We start from the raw sequence: 23270 nt of genomic DNA on the forward strand, positions 1-23270 counted from the left end.
TAACAATAATTTTAAAAAATCCAAAAAGCAAAACAAAAAACAAAAAAAAACACAAACACAAACAAAACCAAAACCAAACATCTAGTGTGTCTACTTTTAATAACAAGAATAAGATTTATGTTTTTTTTTCCTGGTAACTCCATTCAACTGACTTCCTGAAAATTTTTAGCAACATGAATTTCAAGACCAGAGTAGTCTATTACATCTGATTAGATAATTGTAAATCTATAAATTTATTGAAAGTTACAAAGACTAGAAAGAGTTTAATACAGAATGCTCTTAATCAAATAAATATCTTATTGATATTCATTTGAGCCATTGAGGCCCCAAAACAAATAAAAAATTGAAATTTCCAATGGGTCTGCTGTCAGCACAAATTTTGCAGGTAAAACATCAATGAAAAATCCCTGGGTGTGTGGGTATGTATGAATTAGAGGAAATGTTTATGAAGAATTACTTATGATATCATAATTTGATAGAATATCTTTTTAATATTTGTGTTAAGTATAAAAAGGAAAAATAAGAAATGGTATTAAAGTTATAATTACTGCAATTGAAGAAAGAAAGGTAAAATACATGAATAATTCAACTAAACATAAACAGCAATGTAGAAATGTATATTTTGAATACTCCGATGAATTTTTAATTAATACATTAAATACCAAGTGGCACGTTTCAACATGGGACCTATTAATGTCGTGTCATGTGCGCTGAATACAGCACTATCCAAAAATCCTAGGGAGAACACTGTCATCAATTTCTCAAGGCTTTGACAAAAATAATTTGCTGCCTATATTCAAAATAGTAATACGGAATCAATTGAAATATTAAAAAAAATTCCAGAATTCAATCTGACAGAAACTGTCTTTCTCAGACAGATTTTAACTTTCGGGAAGACTGGTATACATGTAACATGTATCATAAAAATATAGTGAAATATTTTATTAACTTTCCTTCCCCTAATAAGCTTTTTGCAGTTTTTATATCAATATATACAATATTAATTAGGATATTGTTGTGTGTCAATTTCTACATCAAATTTGAAATTCTTGTTTTGAGATGTTGTGAATCTTCACAGCATTTTTAAGGACATTGTCATTTTGTATGTACTCATAGCAAAGTTTGTCCTGGTTTTGTTAAGCATATATGTGTGTGTTAGGGAGGAAATTGTTTCATTATTCAGTTCAGATCTAAATTTGATTAAATTTTGATGTGTATTATGCGCACATTTTTACATAGAAATCATTTCCAGAGCATGGGGTGCATAATATGCATGAATATATAAGAATTGGCCACAAAATAAAAGATTAAAAGATAAAAGATCTCGGTAGGAGAAAAGACATTGCGAAATGTAGTCTGAATTTCTTATGACCTTGCAACCGTCCTCTTTTTTATTTGGATATTGATATGTCGGGTTGGGGTGAGAATGATATGCCATAGAAATGTTGGAGAATCAGCAGTACCGCGGAGTACCGCCCTTCAACCGCTTGTAAGGACTTTCATGTTGAAATTTTGCATGTCGGACTTACCTAGTTTGATTCTGGAATCATTTTTCAGTATGCTGATACCAAATTTGCTACAAAAATTACATTTTTTATTGAAGTTTCGAGCATTTTCCATGAGAGACCCTGTTTTGTTGACATTTTGAACCGTAATAGAGAGTAGGCGGAGCTTGTTACTTTTGGACTTCTGTAGGAGTTAATTGGTAGTCCAAAAATTCATCAGCTAGGTCTTATCTCTTATCCTCTGGTATTATTTGAGGAGTTTGTAACTGAAACAAAATGTGGATTTACCTGATGATAGTTTTTAAAGTACAAATGTTTCTTTCCCTGGAAGAAGTATTGACATTAGGTTATATTGTAAATCATCAATAAAAAATGTATTATTGGGTTTTTTATACGTCCAGCAAAAAAATTGCGGATGTATGTTGGTATGGCGCCGTCATTGCGTTGTTGTCTGTAGAAACTTGGTTTTCATGCAATAACTTGAGTACTAGTTGGTTGATCTTTAAAAATTTTATAACCACAAATGAATGGTTAGTATTGGCTTGGGGGCTTTTGGCCCCAATTCATGGGTCCAGAAACGGTAGAAATGCCCATTATTGACCAACAAATTATGCAAATGACCGACGACCATTGTCCAATATCAGACATGAAAGATTGTCAACCATTATAAATTACAATCCATGGGTCTGGAAACGGTAAAAAATGCCGGTTATTGACCAACAAATTTTGCAAATGACCGACGACCATTTTCCAATATCAGACATAAAAAAATTTTCTACTCTTATAAATAACAGTCTGCTTGGTTTTATTAGAGTATAAACATCCTGTCTACCTATCTCCTAATTGTCTATTAGAAATTAATGGACAGGTGTTTGTCAATATTAGCTGATGTGCAGACATTTGTCTGTGGTTTACTTGTAACTGAATAATTAATTGCATCATTAAATTAACAGTACATGTGCAGCACCATTTCGTATACAAATTGATTTAAGTGACTGAGAATTTTTATACATTTATTACATGATTTAATTAAGAAAAAGATTGACAAATCCATCTTCTTCTCTCCGCTCTTTCAGTGGTAACAAAAGCACATGGTCAGTCTTAGTTTGTGATTATTAATTTATCGATTGAATCTTTTTAACACAGAAGTCAAAAACCCATTTAAATCAATGTACAAAATGTATTTGCAATTTTCTTTTATAAATAATCAACATTTTTTTCATCACTCAGAAGTTTTCGGCTGTTTGCCGATGTGATGAATAAGTCGGAGAGAGATACGATGTTTTGTTTACATGTTTGAACATCCACATGTGGTTGAAAACGAACTTGTTCACTTGTTCAGATATTTTGTAAAAGACAGAGTATGTGATGAAATAACAAATTCCAATAAGTTTTTTTTAATTTATTCTCAATCTGAGCATGTAAAAGACTGACATAAACGTCTGCTGAAGTTTGATAAAATGACAGACAAGGGCTGTCAAAATTTCCGGACTCTTGCCCCAATCATTTTAGTGCCAAAAGGGCCTAAATCAAGCATTTCATGTAATTTAACTATACAACTCCAATAAAAGCTTAGGAATGTCTATGATATTGTTCCACAAAATTCTATACAACAATGGTCAGACTTGGATTGATTGTTTGGGTAGACTTGAACTTTTCAGAAATTAGGAGCCAAAAGGGGGACCAAAAACATGCATTTTCTTCATGTCCGTACAATAACTTGATTATTAATGAATGAATCTTTTTGATATTGTATTACAATGTGCCATACCACAAAAGGAAGCGTTTTGTTTTTGGACTTGTGCCAAGTAAGAATTAGGAGCCACAAAGGAGCCAGAAACAAGTATTGCTTTGTGATTTCATGACAATAGCTATTTATTTCTGGTCTGATTTTGAATTTTTCCCTTAGATTCCTCAGTAAAATCCTTGCCTGTGTTTTTTTCAATCAGTTTTCAGATATTTCATACAGTTTTGGAGTTACAAGGAACTAAAAGTGGCCACACCCCCATAAATTGACTAAATTATTTTTGGTGTGATATTGAAATTTTTTTTTTTACAGCTTGTTGAAAAAGAGAAGTTCCAATTTCAATACAAATCTAACTAGGCTATTGAGTAATTTAAATAGCTCTCTAGGTAGAAATTTGCTCTACATTATACCAATGTGTCCTTCTTAACTACCACAGAACACCTGTGTGATCTTTTTGATGGTGGATGGCTATTTAAAGGTTTAGGTTATCACAACTGACAGCTATTCAAAGCAGTGATTTTGTTACCCTTTTATTGCAGCTGAATATCGGCTGTTTCCCCCTGGAGACTTTTCCCAAGTTGTTGAGAATATTTTCCCAAAGGGAGAAGAATTCCCAATTGTCAGGCATAATTTTTTTAAAACAAGGTAAAGAAGCCAGTGAAATGCTTCTCAAGACATGATTTCTCGGCCTGGTACTTTGTTCACTTCATGGGAATGTTATTTTCGGCAAGTTGTTACCTAATGAATATTGGGAATACATATTTGTCATTTCGGTATTGGTTTTCAGTTCAGGATGGGCACATGACATGTTTCTGTCTCCCATAAAATATGTTCCCTATGTGTTGAAAGTATGACAAAAAATTCCCAAAAATAAAGGGTTGTGCTGCTTTTGAAAAAAGGAACCTAATCGCTGCAAAATTAAAAGACAGTGTCCAAATGATCACACAGGTGTTCTGTGGTAGTTAAGTAAGACACATTGGTATAATATAGGGCAGATTTCTACCTAGAGGGCTATTTGCATTACTCACTGTACCAACATTGTAAGGAACAAAATTTGAAGAAAAAAAATGCTGGTATTTTTTTCCTAATGTTGATGAAGTAATTTATGTTTACTAGTGTTATCTTCTAACAATTAATAGGTATCATATGGTATTCCTTAGTCTATGTCAAACAAAAATTTAATTGATCACAGGGGCGAAATGAGGCATAGTATGGCCTGTGTATTCCAGTCTTGCATTGATTTTCCCATAGACCTCTATAATGAATCACATATCTCTAGGATTTAAATATATATATATACATATATAAATTGATTCAATAAAACTTTTACTTATGTAGCACTGATAAGGACATTTAGAAATGTAATTTTCTGCAAAAAAAATTGCGGCTGTCCTAAATGTATTGAAAGAAAAGTAGTCTTGAACTAGAAATAGTTATTTCTATACTAACTTTTATTTTGCACTCGTTAAATCCTTTTTCAGAGGAACATTTTTATTATGTTATTAGGTAGTACAATACAGTTAGGTCATTTCTGAAAATTTGGTCTCATTTTGTTGAAATAAAGCTGTTTTGAGGCAGTCCGCACAGAAGTTTCTAGTGTTTTGTCATGAAAAAAGTGCATATTTTTGAAATCCTTCATGTGTGGAGGTTCAAGTCATTTATAAGTAATTTAGTGATTATTGTTATAAAATCCAGTTGCCATGGTAACATACTGAAAAAATATGAGTTTTAGTACAAATCAGGGGTGCCTTTCCAAAACTAACAGCCAATTACTATGTTTTATAAAATATCAGGCACTTAGACACTACCACAGGATGAAAGCATGCATGGAGTAGGTGGAAAAAGGGTAAAAATAGTAAGACCCTTTTCGATTCATTCTCTCACAATTTTAATTCCAAAAGTTTGTGCGAAATTAGGTATTTTCAAAAATCAGCCATCTGACGCTGAGGAGAGAACCTATTACGGCAGGGGACTAAAACGTTCCGTATACCAGTCTTCCTTTAAATTACACCTGTTTATCATTACATATATTACATCTGTCTATGTATAAATGCTTAACTACATTTAAATAATGTATCCAACAAAATTCAACTTTTAATTTTTAAGTTTTACAAAATTTGACCGGGATAACTTGATGTGCGAAACAGTGCACCTTAATGTAACTGTATAGTGTTACATTTTCTTACAGCAACATGTTTGTCATGTCTTATAGTATGATGTTCGCTCAATTTTACATGTCATATTTCATATTTTTTTTCCCAAACATTAGTTGGTAAGGAACAGACACACTGTCTTTAGGCCCTCCACATTTTGATATTCACCTGTTTAAGGATATGAAATGCAAGACTGAGGCCTAGACTGGGCAAATGTTAATGTGCATGAAGGGAGATAATCCAGTGGGCTTCCTTATTAAATTGTTCAGTGAATTTTTTATGAAATTTTATATGAGTGAAAGATATAATATATTTACATATGCATGAAGGAAGATAACTATTGTTTTGTGCTTGCAAAGGGAAATAATCTTACCTATGTATTCTCCATGTTAATTCCTGACTGTGCAACAATTTCTCAAAAATTGCTTGATGACTTTAAATAAAAAAATTTAGGAAGGTGAAATACATGCACAAAGAAGATAATTATTGTCTGATGCCTACAAAATCGGAAAGCTAATAACAGATCGCAGAAATTATCTATTGATTAACATGAAAAATATTAAGAAAATAATACATGCTAAATCACCAGAGGCTCTCGTGTTGATATAGATATGTCAAGATGATATAGCATGTGATACAGATTTCGCCATGTAACATGCATTTTATCACATATATTTCCGTAAACATGGTTTTGTTTTATCAAGTGTTACCTATTTTAACAAGGTGTGTGACTAGCTTAGTGAAATTTACCCACTACTTAAAAAGTGAAAATAATGAGAGATTTCATAGAAAGCAATAAAGGTTCAGCCATGCAATAAAGGCTGTGATAAAGGTTAGCCATGTAATGCAGATGTTTGATAAAAGATGTGATGTATTAATGTATGATACAATCTAACATTTTAGACATTTTCAGATATTCAAAACTGTATTATTGCATGATAAATAATAATTAATTAACCAACTTACTACAATAGAAATGACCATCCATTATGAACCGAAAATTTCGACAACTGGTCATTACGAACCAGAAATTCCTACAGCCGGTCATTACAAAATCACAGCCATGCAATACAAATTTCAAAACAGGGCATCAATACGGGACCATTATGAACTAAATCAAAATGGCATTCATTTTTTAAAATAAGTCACGACTTTTATTAAGAGTGACCTAATAATTCAATTAATTAGATAAAGATATTTAAAGTTACTGAAAGATGGTACTGGGACTAAGTATACTGAATTATTAGGTATGTTTAATATTGAGGTTTAAATTTGTGATTTGGGGAGGATTATTGGAAAAGGCAACAAAAATGAAATCTAGAAGCAGGAGCACATACTTTTCTATACAGAAATGCTAAAGAAAAAAGGCGACTTTTGTGTTTTAGTGATTTTCAAAGACGAAATGTGCAGTCAAATTTCATTGTTTTGCACAAATCCAGATGTTGATATTAATCTTCAAAGTACATTTCTTTTCCCTTTTTACTCACCTACGTTGTGCCCTCTGCCAAACAACATTTGAAAATAGCTTGATTCCAAAATGCACTTTAAAAACACTGTTTTTACATAAAAAATGGTCAAATTATTTGTTTGACAGCATCAATAAGTCTAAGAACGATGATGGAAACCACCCAAATATTCTGTAAATTATGGATATCTGGAAAGTCACAGTTTTTGAGAAATAAAAGTATCAATGAATGGCCTTTTCCATATTGGCCCTGTAACATGCCCTTGGTATTGATAATGGCCTCAGATGGCCGTAATGGCCATTATTAATACCTCAGGCATGTTACAGGGCCAATATGGAAAAGGCCATATATTAATAATATAATAAAATTCAATATAAGATTCATAATGTTAAGGATTTATTTTTAAGGTAACAGCACCGGCAGCAAGGAGATCAATTTATCTCAGTGCATTTAGATACAAAGAATACTATTGGAATGATAAAGCTGATGCAAATGACAAGGTTAGTGAAATCTTTTTGCATTTATATTCACAGGATATGTTATAGGATAGAACATTACCTTTTCATAATTGTTAAGATGGCCAACCTTAATAAATTTTATGGGTCTACAACAGTAACTTTAGGTAGGTAGGAAGATACCAATCTTAAAATAAAAATAGTAGGAAATAGGGAAAAATAGGATTTAATTAAGGTGTTATAGTCCATAAAGGTATGTAATTTAATGTAGAACTACAGTATTTACATGTAATTATCATTATACAATAAACTAAACATGTTATTTTTTTTCTATTATAGACATTTGATAAGATTCTGATTGCCAACAGAGGAGAAATTGCATGTCGAGTAATAAAAACTTGTAAAAGACTAGGGATAAAAACTGTTGCTGTCCATAGTGATGTTGACTCTTTGTCTGTAAGTAATAAATGTTGCTGTCCAAAATGATGTTAACTCTCTGTCAGTTATAACTGTTACTCTCTATAATGATGTTAACTTTTTCTCTGTCAGTAATAACTGTTACTGTCTATAGTGATGTTGACTTTTTGTCTGTAACAAGTGTAAGTAATAACTGTTGCTGTCCATAATGATGTTAACTCTTTCTCTGTCAGTAATGACTGTTATTGTCTATAGCAATGTTGACTTGTCCAAGGGGATGTTGACTCTCTCTCTGTTAGTAATAACTGTTACTGTCTATAGCAATGTTGACTTGTCCAAAGGGATGTTGATGTCAGTACTACTTGTTTACAATCAGAGAAAATATTATTTTGATGTTTGAATGATAAAGCTGGTGTTAGTTATTGGTTACTGCTTTCGGTCAAATGTTTGTTGAACTTGTCCTTAGAATTTACCGCCTAGGTATATCAATTCTTCAAGATCTACTATTTGATTGTTACTAGTGTTGTACTTATTGATTTAGAAATTAAATAAATATAAAAATTTTTTGAAAAGTAGAATTTCCTCTGACATAGTGTTGTGTAATATGCAACCTTTAAGAGGAGGATGTCGTTACTACTGTAATAAGGACTTAAATAGCATTTCATCTTAGACTGATATTTTAAAGGTTCATGCAAGGATGGCAGATGAAAGGATCTGTATTGGGCCAGCCCCCACCAGTCAGAGTTACCTTAACATGGAAAAAATTATACAAGCTGTTAAAGACACTGGAGCTCAGGCAGTAAGTTACTGGTATAACTTGGTTATAATGCTTATACAAAAAATATGAGATCTTAATTACATGTTTCCAAAATTATTTTCTTTGTTGAATAAATTAAACATTTAATTTGATAACAGCAGTATAACTGTAGAATGCACTTTATCTTAAGATGTTGGTTCGATAAGGACAAAATTTGCCCTAAAAATCAAAGTCTACATGAAGAAAATTTTATGTTGTTTCTCTGACTTTTTAATGTGTTTTATAGTTGATTTGATTGTTTTATGGTAATAATTTGAACATATTTAGGTCATATATGCCCTTCAAACTTGGCTGAGATTGGGAAAATCTGTTCAAAAAGCAGGAAAACACCAAATTTTGTGCAATTTTTCACTCTCTTAACAATAGCCACATGCGTGTTGACTCTCGTGCTTCATATATTTTGTGTATAATTGTCAGTTACAACTCTTGTAAAAAGATCTTGAGTCAACAGATGTGTAGCCACTTCCGTTCCACACAAAAATCATCTTAAAAATTGCAGAAATGTTTAAAGTTTTCAGGTTTTCGTAAAAGTTACATTTATGCATACTGTTATTTCTGTAATAACATCATAAATCTCATCAAAAACATCTTATTTATAGTGTTTGCAACCATTTTACTATACTTCTACTACCTAGAAAACAGCTTTAATGAAGTTTTCAGAAATGCCCAAATTATTAGGCCAAAAGGTGTCTTAACCAAACTTTCTCCTTTATTGTTTTTCTTTTCAGGTTCACCCAGGATATGGTTTTTTGTCAGAAAACACTGTTTTTGCAGCAAGACTGGTATGTATGGGCTTTATGTGAACTTTTCAATTATTTTTTTATTAAAATTAAATTTTGTTATTAACAATGTATTGTTTATCCTGTAGATTTTAAAGCAATGAATCTAATGTAGTTAGCAAAGTTTTGGGGCATATAGGAATTATCATGTTAGTCTGTTCATCAGACGCTACTGGTCTGTCTGTCTGCTTAAGCACCTTGTAAGTACAATCTTTCTCTCTTATATTAACCTGTGTTTTCTGCTACTGTCGAACCTCAATGTGTCGAACTAGGATTAGGCGAAATCTCAGATAACTTGAACTAATTACAAAGTCCCAGCAAAACTCCCCTTACTCCAGTACAATTTTACCTCGTATGACTTGAACTCGGATGAATCGAAACTTCGGATAACTCAAGGTAATCAATCAGTCCCCTTTATAGGACTTCGAGGTTAATTAACCCTGATGTCTCGAAGTCAGCTAATTAGTCGGAAAACTGATTGCTTTATTACAAGCCATGATTGAAGTGTGTTATTACAATGATTAGCCTGGCTTCTGTAATAAATTTGTTGATACTCTTTATGGCTTGATTTGTGTATTTATTTAATTTAAAATCGCGCGTGTAGTGAAAAGAAACAATTTTTTTAATTGCACGTCAGAATTCACAGTAACAGTGATATTGGATATTTTGATAATTTTTTTTTAAAATACTGATGAATTGTAATGGTTATTAATGAAACTTCTAACAGAGTAAGTGTATTTCAACGATGACATTGGTTTTGCTAGTGAATTTGAAATTTTATTGTGATAATGTAGAGCACATGGTTTGATGACACTCCTGATTGTGAGTCAAACAAAGCAGCGTGCTATGAATTATGACGTTTTCAGTTGTAGAAAAAATAAAAAGGAAATTTCACTAAAACATTCAGTGCCGTTCAGTATTTCAAACATGATATACAACATACAAAAAAAAATATATCTTCCGATATGAAACACAATACATTACAAAGTACCGTGTAAAGTGAAGTACCATGTACATGTACAAGCACAACAAATGATGTAAATGTAAGAACAGTTATTGACCAAACTACTAGTATTTCCGGTTTATCCTCGACCTCGGATTACTCGAACCTCGGATAAGTCGAATATTTTTACATGGTCCTTTCGACTTCGACTTAACGAGGTTCGACTGTACAAAAATTCTAAATTTGAAACAAGTTTTTGACATGCTCATGTCTTTTGCCTATGTAACATTTTGAGTTAAGTGCCAACACAAAATAATAGGGTCTGAAATTGGAATTACTCAAAATGATTCTGTCAGATTCACAGTACCTCACATAGACAGTTTATGCAGGTTCAAAGTTTATCATAGAGAAAATAGAGAAGACAACAGAGATGTGAAATTATGTTTTTAAAATTTAAAAGCTTTTCAACCTTAAAAGACAGTGTCCACAAGATCACACAAATGTTCAATGGTAATTAAGTAGGACTCATTGGTGTAATGTAGGGCTGACTTTTTCAAAGAAAGCTTTTGAATTACTCAATAGCCTGCCTAGATTCGTATTGAATCGAAACTGATTTACTTCAACTTGCTGTAATTAAGTTAACTGCTTTTAAAAGGACTCAGTCTGTAAAAACGATACAGAAGTAACTTAGGAATCTTGTCCAAATTTTCATATGGCATTTGTGTATTATGGAGGTTTTGAACAATGCTTATGTTGTTTATTATTTCTATAGGCTGAGATAGGTGTGGAGTTTATTGGTCCTAGTAGTGGTCCTATTAAAGCCATGGGAGATAAGATAGAGAGTAAAAGAATTGCAACCAGGGCTAAAGTCAACATGATTCCTGGACATGATGGTGTTGTAGAAGATGTTGATCAGTGTGTTAAATATGCCAATGAAATAGGTGATACAAAAATTTTGTGTAGGCAAGAGAAAAATCTAAAGCTAAACAAATAAAATGTTTCTTATAGTAGTTTTGCTGATATTTTTTTGCCTTTTTACAAAAACAGAAAATAAGATTAAATATGGCTTACACTCCAGTTGTCTAAAGAATGCATAATGGTCTAAAATATATAAATACTAATCACATTTGAACTTCATTTTATAAATCTGAAGAGAACAGAAAATGTTTTAGTGTGGTACCTCTTCATTCAATCTGCTTTGTGTGTTTATTTTAAGGAATGTATTAATCCATATATGTATAGCAGATACAAATCAGTATAATCACTTATTTGTGCTATAATTTCTTTGCATCACTAATGATGATTATCTTATTTAAAGAGAAATTCTATTGCTTTAACTGTTCACAGAAGTTTGATGTATATAGACTTTACATATTCACAAGAATAATAGATATGTACACAAGAAAAAGTAGGATTATTACTGTTGTTGATATATATAGGATACCCAGTAATGGTAAAGGCTTCAGCTGGAGGTGGTGGTAAAGGAATGAGAATTGCCTGGGATGACAAAGAATGCAGGTGAGTATGCATTTATTCCAGAAGCAGGATAATATCATTTTTCCTGATAGCAAAGAAGATCTTAATCAGAAATAGTGTTTTGTTTTTTTTTTTTTTGTATGTGGGTAGTATTTATTCACATTTTTGGATAGTATTAACTAACATTAAGATCACTGTAGCTCAACACAACTGTAAATTAAATAAATCTACCAATGCATATGTATTATTTAAAGATAAAGTGTGAGTAATGGGTTTTGAAAAATTAAAGCCTAAATCAGTTCTTGTCATATTTTTTGTTGAACAAAAAAGATGAAAAAATAATCTGTTTTGTAAACTTTTTTTCTTCCCCTAAAGGACTGCATTCAGGTTATCCCAACAAGAAGCTGCTTCAAGTTTTGGTGATGACAGAATGTTAATTGAAAAATTTATAGACAACCCTAGACATATAGAAATGCAGGTATGATCATCATCTATCAATGACATAGCTATTTTTATAATGATCTTAGTCTAGGATCTAAAATGTTCTGATTACAAAATATGCGCACTTTCTACAAAATGGATATTAAATTTTTGAATGACTGCAGGACTATGATGACTTTGAAATGTTTTCTTCTACTAGTGTCATTCTTTTGATTCAAGAAACAGCCATCCAATGTCTCTTATAACCTTTATTGTAACTCCAGGGTGAAATATCCCTTTTTCTAATCAAAAGTGTGGCATGTTTTTTTTTGTTTTTCCTTTAGTTCAGCACTATTCAAACATGTCAAAACCTCAATAGGCCTGTAAACGTCTACTTGGGTTCAGTAGATGGCTATTAAAGCACAGATGTAGGGAAAATGTTAATTACAATACAGCTATCATATTTTGATAAAAAGAACCAAATGGCACCATATGCTAATGGCAAGTTCACATTAACCTCTCTGAAAGTTAACAGTTGTATAAAGTAATGCAAATGTAAAAACTGCATAGGACTTGTACATGAATAAAAGGAGATTTGAATATGTTACAGATTTATGAAGGGTTGCACTTTATTACAATATATTTTAGATACTTTGTGACAAACATGGAAATGCATTATGGTTGAATGAGAGAGAATGTTCTATACAGCGAAGAAATCAAAAAGTCATTGAGGAGGCACCAAGGTATGTTATATGAGATGATATGTAAGTTATATAAGGATTGACATCGAGGAGGCAACCGAGGTATGTTATATGAGATGATATGTAAGATGTATAAGGATGGTCATCGAGGAGGCAATGAGGTATAATATATGAGATGATATGTAAGATGTATAAGGATGGTGATTGAGGAAGCACTGAGGTATGTTATATGAGATGATATGTAAGATATATAAGTATGGTCATTGAGGAAGCACAGAGGTATGTTATATGAGATATGTAAGATATATAAGGATAGTCATTGAGGAGGCAACCGAGGTATGTTACATGAGATGATATGTAAGATATATAAGGATGGTCATTGAGGGGGCAACCGAGGTATATTATATGAGATATGTAAGATGTATAAGGATGGTGATTGAGGAAGCACTGAGGTATGTTATATGAGATGATATGTAAGATATATAAGGATGGTCATTGAGGAGGCAACCGAGGTATGTTATATGAGATGATATGTAAGATCTATAAGGATGGTCATTGAGGGGGCAACCGAGGTATGTTATATGAGATGATATGTAAGATGTATAAGGATGGTGATTGAGGAAGCACTGAGGTATGTTATATGTGATGATATGTAAGATATATAAGGATGGTCATTGAGGAGGCAACTGAGGTGTGTTATATGAGATGATATGTTAGATATATAAGGATGGTGATTGAGGAAGCACAGAGGTATGTTATATGAGATATGTAACTTATATAAGGATGGTCGTTATAACATGAAATATTCAGTTGAAAAGAGAGAAGCATGCTTATTGAACCATTTTTATACATTGAATATGATCAATGTTCATCCATTCCTCTGAGAAACTTGATTGCTCTTCCATAACTTTCAGTCATTAAACTGCATAGTTACTGGTTGTATTTAAATTATTGAAATTAATGCTCAAATTTTTAAGTTAAAGCTTAAGATCAGGAACTTCAGGCTACACTCTCTTAGTCCATATACATGTATACTGTTTCCATCTCCAATTCATTTAGTTAAGAATGACATTAATTGAGATTTGCATTAAGTGTACACCTTTCTAGTGTAGGTTGTGATAATAATGCATCTTATTACAAAATTAATGACCTGTTTTTACAGCACATTTATTGACCCTGATACTAGACGGGCCATGGGTGAACAAGCAACAGCTCTAGCCAAGGCTGTGGGATATGACTCAGCTGGTAAGTTCTCCTGTTTCATCAAATCAATTTGGCTTCTTACATCTATTTTTCCTGATGTATCATATTTTGAGATTGGGCTATTTGTCAACAATATTAGTGATAACTAGATATAGGAGTTTTTTATTCATTAAAATGCATTTGGAACCAAGTGCAATACAATAAGCACTAATGTTTGCCTAAATTTTCACTGTATCACTTTGCCAATAACTACTTCCTTTGTTGACATTATCATTCTTAGAAACTTTAAGTTTAATCCACCGTATGCATCTAAGGGATAATCCAAATTCTGCTGAATAAAACAAATTGGCACTTATACTTTACAGGAACTGTGGAATTCTTGGTAGACTCAAAGAAGAATTTTTACTTCCTGGAAATGAATACTAGATTACAAGTAGAACATCCTATAACAGAATGTATAACGGGAATAGATATTGTTCATCAAATGATCAGGGTAGCCAAAGGTAAGTAAATGCCTATAAGATAAGGGTAGCTGAAGGTAAGTAAATGTTCATTAAATGATTTTGTTGGCCAATTTTAAGATACAGGTATAATGAATCTTGTTGCAAGTTAGAGCATACAGTTGTTAACTAATCACCAGTGAAGATTTTCTTCTTAATAACACTTTTTATGATGCATGATAGGACAATGTTTTATTTTGTCTTTCCATTTAAATATTCTTTGGAATGGAAATTGTGTTTAAGTTTCACATCATCTTTGATGTATGTTAATTATGCTTTATATTGACGCCCGGTATCCTGGCACACAGAACAGGAGTAGGCAGAATGAACATGCAGCTAACAGTCAAAATATTTGACAAAGCAGGCCATGAAGTATCATTTCCCTGCAGTCCATTGTGTCAAAATTTACATAGACAAATAACTCCTCATTTATTGTATCTACACCAATTGTTTGTGCAATCACTGATTTCTTTGTGTTAGGGTACCTGGCGTGTATTAGAAGATTAAAACAATGACATGGACTGCATATTTGTAAAAAGTAAACTAACCGAAGCAGAAAATAGTTGTCCTATAATGTAAAGGTGTTGTTGGTTGTAACAATAACGAATGAAAAGTGTATGGATTGTTAGGAAACTGTATCAAAAGGTTTCATACATGGAAAAGAAGATTGGGAAACTTGATTTTTGCTTTAAAGTGGAACTTTCAGATCACTATGAAGTAGTAATAAAGTACAAAAGGAAGTTTATAGTTGATATGAATAAAAAGATTTAAATTTGTGCCTTGGAATTTGAAAAAAAAGAACATTTTAAGAAAAAAGAAAAAAGAACAAAATGCTTACAATGTTTTAGCTTTGAACATGTAGCTCTGAAGGAAGCTCTTTCTATTGCTTTGCTACCATAGAAGGGTGACTTTCAGAGCTGACATTGTCCATGGAGGGATGGATTGACAAGGTGATCCTTAAATACCTCCTGTACTTTAATTTTGAATATTGAGTGTTGTCAGGTGTCTTATTGAACATTATAAAATTCTTTGACCATTTTATTCTTATCAGAATCTTATACTGTGTCAAACATTTTTACAACACAAATTGAGAGGTGTTTTAAGCTTGAATGTTGTGTTGATACTTGCCTCAACTTTTTAGACTTTTACCTCTGTTGTAGTGTCTAGCTATGCCCTGTGAAGTATTTTATCCAGTAATGAAATAAATGTGCAACATGCTTATAGTATCTTTTCTAATCCAGTTCTATATTCATTACTAAAATCACTTCTTAAAGATGTTGCTTTATCTTAGGTAACAAAATACTACATAGTCAGTCTGATATTCCAATTGATGGATGGTCTTTTGAATGTAGAGTGTATGCTGAGGTAAATCTAATTTTTGCGTTATGGCAATATGAATTTAACTGATATATCTAGGTAGGCTACTAGATGATTTAAATAGCTGTAAATAAAATTCAGCCCTATAGTATACCATTGTGTCCTACTTCATCACCATTGAACACCTGTGTGATCTTTTAGATGAAGTCTGAACCTGCTGACTGCATCCAAATAATCACACACATGTTTGTGGTAATAAAGTAAGATACATTGGTATAATGTAGGGCAGAATTCTACAAAGTACTCAGAATCCTTCCAAGATTTTGCAATGAGACTGATATCAATTCAACTTTAATTCCTTTGAAAATATTGGGGAAAGTCTGTGGAAACGAAATTTTTCTTCAGAAAGATTGTTATTGTAAAAAATGTTAAATTGCCAATATTTTATTTTGTACAGTTTAAATGCCTCCAATAGTAATTTTCAAAAATGTTTTTAAATGGTATTGTTTTGCTGTCTTGTTTTAAAAATTGCTGAACAGGCTTCATTGTATTTTATAAGTGATACTAACTTATTTCAGTACTAAATTATTGACAGTTAGCTTAATTGTATTGATTTTATCTTCGATTATTTGGCAATAATTGTATTACATTGTATGATGTACTTATGAACTTTTTTTTATTCAGGATCCTTACAAGAACTTTGGTATGCCCTCCATTGGTAGATTATATAAATATATAGAACCAACCCATTTAGACAGGGTTAGTAAATAAGTATTTAAAAGTAGCAATTTTTATAAAAATCAGACAGAAGGTGATTCATGTATGTCAAAAACCAGTTTAAAATTCAGTTTTATTTCTTGTTTCAAAACAGTTACTGATCACATAATCAGTCTTAGTTTTTTATTTGGTTGGTGCGCTTTTGAGATAAAAAAATATATATTAGATTGGACATAAAATTGGCACATTGCAAGAGTTATCATTCTTGATTTGGTTTCATTCAGTTGATTTTAGTGTAAGATAATTGTATGATTTTCTAAAAAGTGGAGATCTACATGCAGAAATGGTTATCATTATATGCATGTAATTTTAGCATAAGTAGGCTGAAAAAAAACATTGTTTGTTGGGTATGTTTTTTATACACCATGAATCACTTTACCACTGGTAGTGTCAGAATTTTATGTGGATGGGTACTTAAGTGTTGTTGTTCTCACTGACATTAATTTTGTGATTTACCTGATTAATACCTTTTTAAAGACATTCATTTAACAATTTGTGAAAAAAAATTAAATTTGAACTGAATTTAGAATAAATGGATGATTGTATTTTACCTACTACCCATAAGAAGGGATGTTATGGTTTATTGTTTTTCCTTTGAATTGTGACTTGATATGAATATTGAGGTTGTAACATTTTGCAGGTACGATGTGACAGTGGTATTCAAGAAGGAAGTGAAATAAGTATTTATTATGATCCGATGATTTGTAAAGTGAGTATTTAAGTTTTACATGTGCAGTGATTTCAGTATTACTAAATGGATTTCTAAATTTTAAAACAAGGTTTCATACCAAAAAAAAAAGGAGGAATGTGATTGATTTTTGGAGTTATGACCCAAACCATCTAAGAAAAAGAGCCAAAATGGGCTCAGAATAGGCATTTATAAAACTTTCTATAAATTTCTTATTTCTTAACCAGATTTGTGTTAATGTTTGTTTCTTCAGGTTCTTCTGTATGTTTAATATTAACATAGGATTTAGATATTTGATTTTGGCCTAGAAGCCCTTATTTTGCCTATTGAAATAAAAGGTAACATTTTAGTTATCTAGAAGAAAACTAAGTGACAAAATAATAGGATAGATTTTCTTAATCAATATTTTGAAGTTAATTCCAAAGTCAAAATAGAGAAATGAAGACACAAAAACTGTCTGGAAGACTATTTGGTAAATATTACAGCAATTTTTAAGTCTTTCCTTCATAAGTTTGAATGCAAAGGGAGATAATTAAAATAAAGGGTTTTATATGTTAAATCCTTGTAAGAACAACTCCTCCTAAACCACTGTCAGGATTTTGATGAAATTTAATAGGAAGATTGGGCATCATATATAGATGTGCATGAAGGTATAAAGGGAGATAATCCAAATCAAGCTTTTTATATGTTAAGGTCTCATTAACCACTTACAGGTCAAATGGCCATCCCCATGTAGTACCAAAAACACTAAACTTAGATCTATGCATTTAAAGTGCATTATTTGTGTGTATTCTGATCAAAAGTAGTCAAAATAAAGCTGAAAATGTGTACTTTAAAATCATATTTGTAATTTACTACAAAAGTGTATGAATATTGTTTACATGTGTGAGTAATTTGTCTCCATGCTGTCAGTTAGCAGAAAAGGTAAAAATGTGGATTTTCAGTATTATTTATTCAAGTAAATTTTGTGAAGAACTTCTACGATCATAATACCATTAGCATAATGATTTTGAAAGCCTTATCTTCCAAGCTTTGCAATGGTATGCAACTTTAAGATGTCATTTGTCCTGGGAATTCACAGTTAATCTTCGAAAATTACTTTTTTAACATGTAAAGTAATGGAAACGTTAGAAGTGGTTAGTGAGACCTAAATCCTTATAAGCACACATCTCCTAAACTGCTCAAGGGATTTTGATGAAATTGTATAGGAAGGTTTGGAATCATATGTAGATGTGCATGAAGGAATATTAGTACTGTTGGTTGAAGCCGAATGGGGATAATCCAATAAGCATTTTTCATTTAAAGTCTATTTGAAGCAGGGCTGTGGGGTATACTCTTTGTGAGCTTTCTGACGGTATTTCTAGTTTTGTTTGGTTTCCATTTTAATCATATTACTGTTGTATTAAATGATTTATTGTTAATGTGTTAATAGTTAGTAACCTATGGTGATACCAGACAAGCAGCACTAGATACCATGGTAACAGCTTTGGATTCTTATGTTATTAAAGGTAATAAATTGTCATGTTAATTATGGACTATTTCTGTTCCTTAAAAATTGTTATATGGTAGTCAGTAGAGGAAGTGAATGAAATTCTTACTTTAAAAAGTGACTATTTACTTTAAATTACTGGCAATTTTGTTTTCTTTTATCAAAAAAGGGATTTTGAATTTTTAAATTTTGAGAAAATTTCTATATAGGTTGTGTTATTAATTCCATATTTTTTTTAGGTGTTACACATAATATTCCATTACTTAGAGATATTGTCACAGAGAATAGATTTGTGGCAGGAGACATCAGCACTAAATATCTACCCACAGTATATCCTGAGGGATTTGCAGGTTTGGACTTTACTTTTGATTTGGTCCACAATGACAATGTCTTAGATTATCATTCTTGGCCAGTCCTAACCTATTCACATATATTGGTTTTTAATAATGAATATACCCCCTTTCTTTCAAAAGCAGTAGATATATAGTGATCATGCTGTCTACCATCATTTTTCAATTCCTTCAAAACTGTTGCATGGATTTCAATGAATCTTTCACACATTCTTATTACATGATACCATTGTGCACCTCCTTGTTTGTCCTCTTCCGTCTGAATGACTTTTGGGCTTTCCTGATGCCAAACATTTACTTTTTAGCTCACCTGGCCTTTAGGCTGTATAAGGTATTGTCATCATTTTGCATTCATCTTCTGTTGTCATTGTCGTCTGACGATTTTGATCTGACAAAAACCATGGCCACTGTTACTAAGAATAGACCAGGGACGATTTTTTTCTGCTTTTAAGCGGAATTCCTCAAATTGAAATCCGGATTTTACCGTTCAAATTCTTTTTTTTTACTGTTTATTTATTTCAGATTTCTGCTTTGTTTGATGACCTCATAAAAGACCATAGGGGTCAAATTGCAGAATTTGCAAATAACTCAAAAGCAGTGAGTTAAGCTAAAATCTGGCAGGTAGTAAAATTATTCAGCATGTTGAGTTTGATGGATACCAACATTTTCAGAAAGATTCATTGATAACTGTTTGGGTCCTGATATAGTCTTTTTTTCACAAACTTTATATTTCCAACTTGGAAAATCTCAGAGACTACTGGATGGACTGTAACCAAACATGACATGAATGGTTGTTAGGATATCCTTAACAATCAGTGTGTGGATATTTTTTATCTGTCAAAAACATGTCCACCAAGACTTAAAAATGTGGATGTGATGAAATAACTCAAAAACCAATGGGCTTAGTGGAATTTTCATGGGATAAAATTGATTAGCAATGGCCAGATGGACTTATGCTGAAATGTTTGTAAATATCTTTTGATCAATGTTGGAGTTGTTGCCCTTGAGGAGTCAAAAAATGACCGAGAGATTTATTTTGATGATATGAAAACCAGGTGGGTAACTAAGATGCTCACTATTGATTTATTGATTCTTGTGACAATAGTACAGTAGAATCATTAGTCCAGCTTTTGAAGGCTATAAAGACTATTTTTGTCCAGGTGATAAGTTCAGGCTTTCTAGGGTCTTTAGTTTTCATACATCAGCCAATGGGGAGACCATCTCCTATATGCAACTCCTACCAAATAGTTGAATAGATTTTGATTAAACTTGCATTCATTCTTCATTACATTTTGCAGTTGTTGACCTCCTATTTAAAATGTCATTCAGAAATGACTTTGGGGTTTCTATGATACAAAACATAGTCTCTGTCATTCAACCATTGAAGGTTATTTGTGGGGAGCTGGATATAATGACAAAAGCTTTGAAAAGGGATATCTAATTGTGAAATTTTATTTTAAACTTGAGTATCATTATCATTTGTTTATATTTCATACGAGAGTAGTGAGTTTTTCTCTGTTTTTCTTGTTATTATTATAGATTATAGATTATTGTTCCTAGAATATTCTTCTCTAAAAACTGTTATTTTATAAGCATTTACAAGGGTTTTGCTGTTATTTCCAATAGAATATGACATTGTGAAAATGGAAATAAAGTAATTACCTCATGTAAATGAAACATAAAAAATTAACTTTGAAAAGATCAAGTACCGTTATGTTTTTTTATTTTAAGTTGACATCTGAAATTTGGCAAATTAAAAAAAAATGAGACTTCATTTATATTCATCTATATTTGGAGAGAAAAACAGTTGAACTTTGCAATGCCTAATTTGTCATCAATTTCAGTTTAGGCAGTGTCTGCATTTTATAGTCAAATCTGATTACAATCAGGGAGAAAAGAAGGACCAGAATCTGTTACTTCATCTGCTATGGATCCTGTTTAACTTGAAATTGCCCATTTGTTTTGCATTGTACAACAGTTTCATTAATGTTTTAACCATGTATGTCTTTGTTTGTAGGGAAGAGTCTTTCAGATGATGAAAGTCATGAACTTTGTGCTATGGCAGCAGCTATTTATATCAAAGACCAGCTTGTTTCAAGAACTTTTTCAGATAATTCCCGGTTTGTAAGATTTTTTAAGTTCCTGTTTTTGTTGTCATCTTCATTGTTATCATTTGTTAAAATAAGAAAATTTTCTATGAAATCACACAATAGGTTTTGAGGATAATAGCCCAAGTCACCCTAAGGGTGTCTATATGAATTAGAAAAGAAGATTATTTCAATTATGACTGCTGACCAAGAAACATACTCAAAGAACATTGGGATATTAGACAAAAATGCAATATATGTTTTCGTATGTTTTAACATTTATGATAACATATAATAGTCCCTTCCAAGGTCGAAGATGTTTTCAGTGTGCCCCTTGTGTAACCACAGGACGATACATATAGACGATGTCGCTTACTGTAAAGTCATTTTCATTTCTTTGTTTGTTCATTTTCCATTTCATCTCGATCTTTTGATCTTTCAATGTTTCCACTGCAGTTTCTCAGCCTTTTCAATTCCTTCTAACAAGGAAGTAACATAGTTCCTTGAATGAACACGAACATCAAAGTTATAAATATTAATATCCAATAATGTTCTTTGATAAAGACCTTGTACCAAGAAAAATGACATGTATTCTGTGCTGTTGTACGAGAACTGGATTTATGGAAGAAAGCGATTCCAATTTTCTTTGTTGTTGTCAAGTCTTGTTGACAATACACTTAAAGTCGTAGACATCATTCTTTCACTTTGTCCATTGCATTCATGATTGATTGATTGATTGTTGGGGTTTAACGCCTGTGCTGCAATATTTCAGCTATATTCAGGCGATCCATTGCATTCAGCATAGAAGTTTGTTATTGAAGACTGATATGTGTTTTGTTTTTAAAACTTGAATAATGTGTGTTGCAATTTTGCCTTTCTAGAGCATACTGGTTTTGACCAATAGCAAAACAACTAAAAAAATAAGAGTAATTGCCTTTGAAAGGCCGAGTTGGTTGATTTGACATAGTTTTGCATAATTTTTAATTGCACTGCAGACTGCATATGAATAACCTATGTTGCCCAAAGAGAACCAACCTATCAGGAGACCCATTACAAGACAAACTGAATTATGTTAATATAATTTTAATAATTATGAAATTATGAAATTAAGACAATATTCCTAACATGATTTTCTGTCTTTATGACTGCTTTATTATAGGTCAATCACTATGAATGTATTGTTTGTCTTGTTTCAGAGTCCAATTGGACAAATCTTCACCATCAAAATGGTCACTAAATGTAAAATCTGGCAATAAACAAGTATTAGTTAAAGCATCTTTAAGTGGTGGGAAGATAAATGTAAGTTGATGGTATATTTGGGCACATACAGTATCAAAACTTGTATGGCTGCTTTTCATTCCTTCTTTTCCTTCAAACAAATGGAAACATTTCAAAAACTGCATTATTATTTTTACCTCATTTGTAATAGGAGACATTACTAATTATTAACTTCATCTTGTATATCAGTCTGTAAAATTGAAACCTTTATTTATGTTTTATTCCTAAATGTCAAGAGAAAATAATTGAGGTATTTCTGGAGAACCTAAAGTACATTCCAATATCCTGTTACTAATTTATCTTTGATTAACGTATATCACTGGTCAGTTGTTTGGAGATTTGCAAACACTTCTATTTTTTTTGAAATCTTTGTAGAATTGCACCTTTCTCATATTGTTAAGATTAGAATTCTATTTAGCCGCCCTTATGCATGCTTATCGGTCATCTATTGAAGCAAATTGAGGTATTCTTTAGACACAACAACTTTCCTTGAGTATATTTGAACAATGTTATCGTCTGAAAACTTTGTATTTTTTTTTTTCAGATGGACATTGAAGGAAAAACTCTGTCAATTTCCGATGACTTTAGTTACTCGTCACCATTGATAGAAACAAATATGAATGGAACTGACAGAATATTTCAGGTATGATGTAAAACAATTAATAGATTGATACTTTGCATTGATATACATCTACATTTATT

At 31.7% G+C, this 23270-nt stretch overlaps 1 protein-coding gene across 1 annotated transcript in view; it reads left to right on the forward strand.

Moving 5' to 3' along the window:
• The window catches only part of LOC148624525 (propionyl-CoA carboxylase alpha chain, mitochondrial-like), a 42746-nt gene that overhangs the window by 2596 nt on the left and 16880 nt on the right, over positions 1-23270 (forward strand). Inside the window, exons 2-19 of the mRNA XM_088567183.1 lie at positions 7279-7371; positions 7666-7782; positions 8429-8542; positions 9289-9342; positions 11055-11223; positions 11722-11800; positions 12134-12236; positions 12827-12921; positions 14042-14124; positions 14448-14585; positions 15874-15947; positions 16584-16658; positions 17317-17385; positions 18797-18872; positions 19093-19203; positions 21221-21323; positions 22487-22589; positions 23113-23211. Coding sequence (XP_088423309.1) covers positions 7279-7371; positions 7666-7782; positions 8429-8542; positions 9289-9342; positions 11055-11223; positions 11722-11800; positions 12134-12236; positions 12827-12921; positions 14042-14124; positions 14448-14585; positions 15874-15947; positions 16584-16658; positions 17317-17385; positions 18797-18872; positions 19093-19203; positions 21221-21323; positions 22487-22589; positions 23113-23211 — 1755 coding nt within the window. The remainder of the gene's footprint in view (positions 1-7278; positions 7372-7665; positions 7783-8428; positions 8543-9288; positions 9343-11054; positions 11224-11721; positions 11801-12133; positions 12237-12826; positions 12922-14041; positions 14125-14447; positions 14586-15873; positions 15948-16583; positions 16659-17316; positions 17386-18796; positions 18873-19092; positions 19204-21220; positions 21324-22486; positions 22590-23112; positions 23212-23270) is intronic.

This window comes from Perna viridis, chromosome 2 (assembly GCF_037379345.1).
Source record: "Perna viridis isolate PV_CMFRI_1.1 ecotype Kerala chromosome 2, ASM3737934v1, whole genome shotgun sequence".
NCBI lineage: Eukaryota > Metazoa > Mollusca > Bivalvia > Mytilida > Mytilidae > Perna > Perna viridis.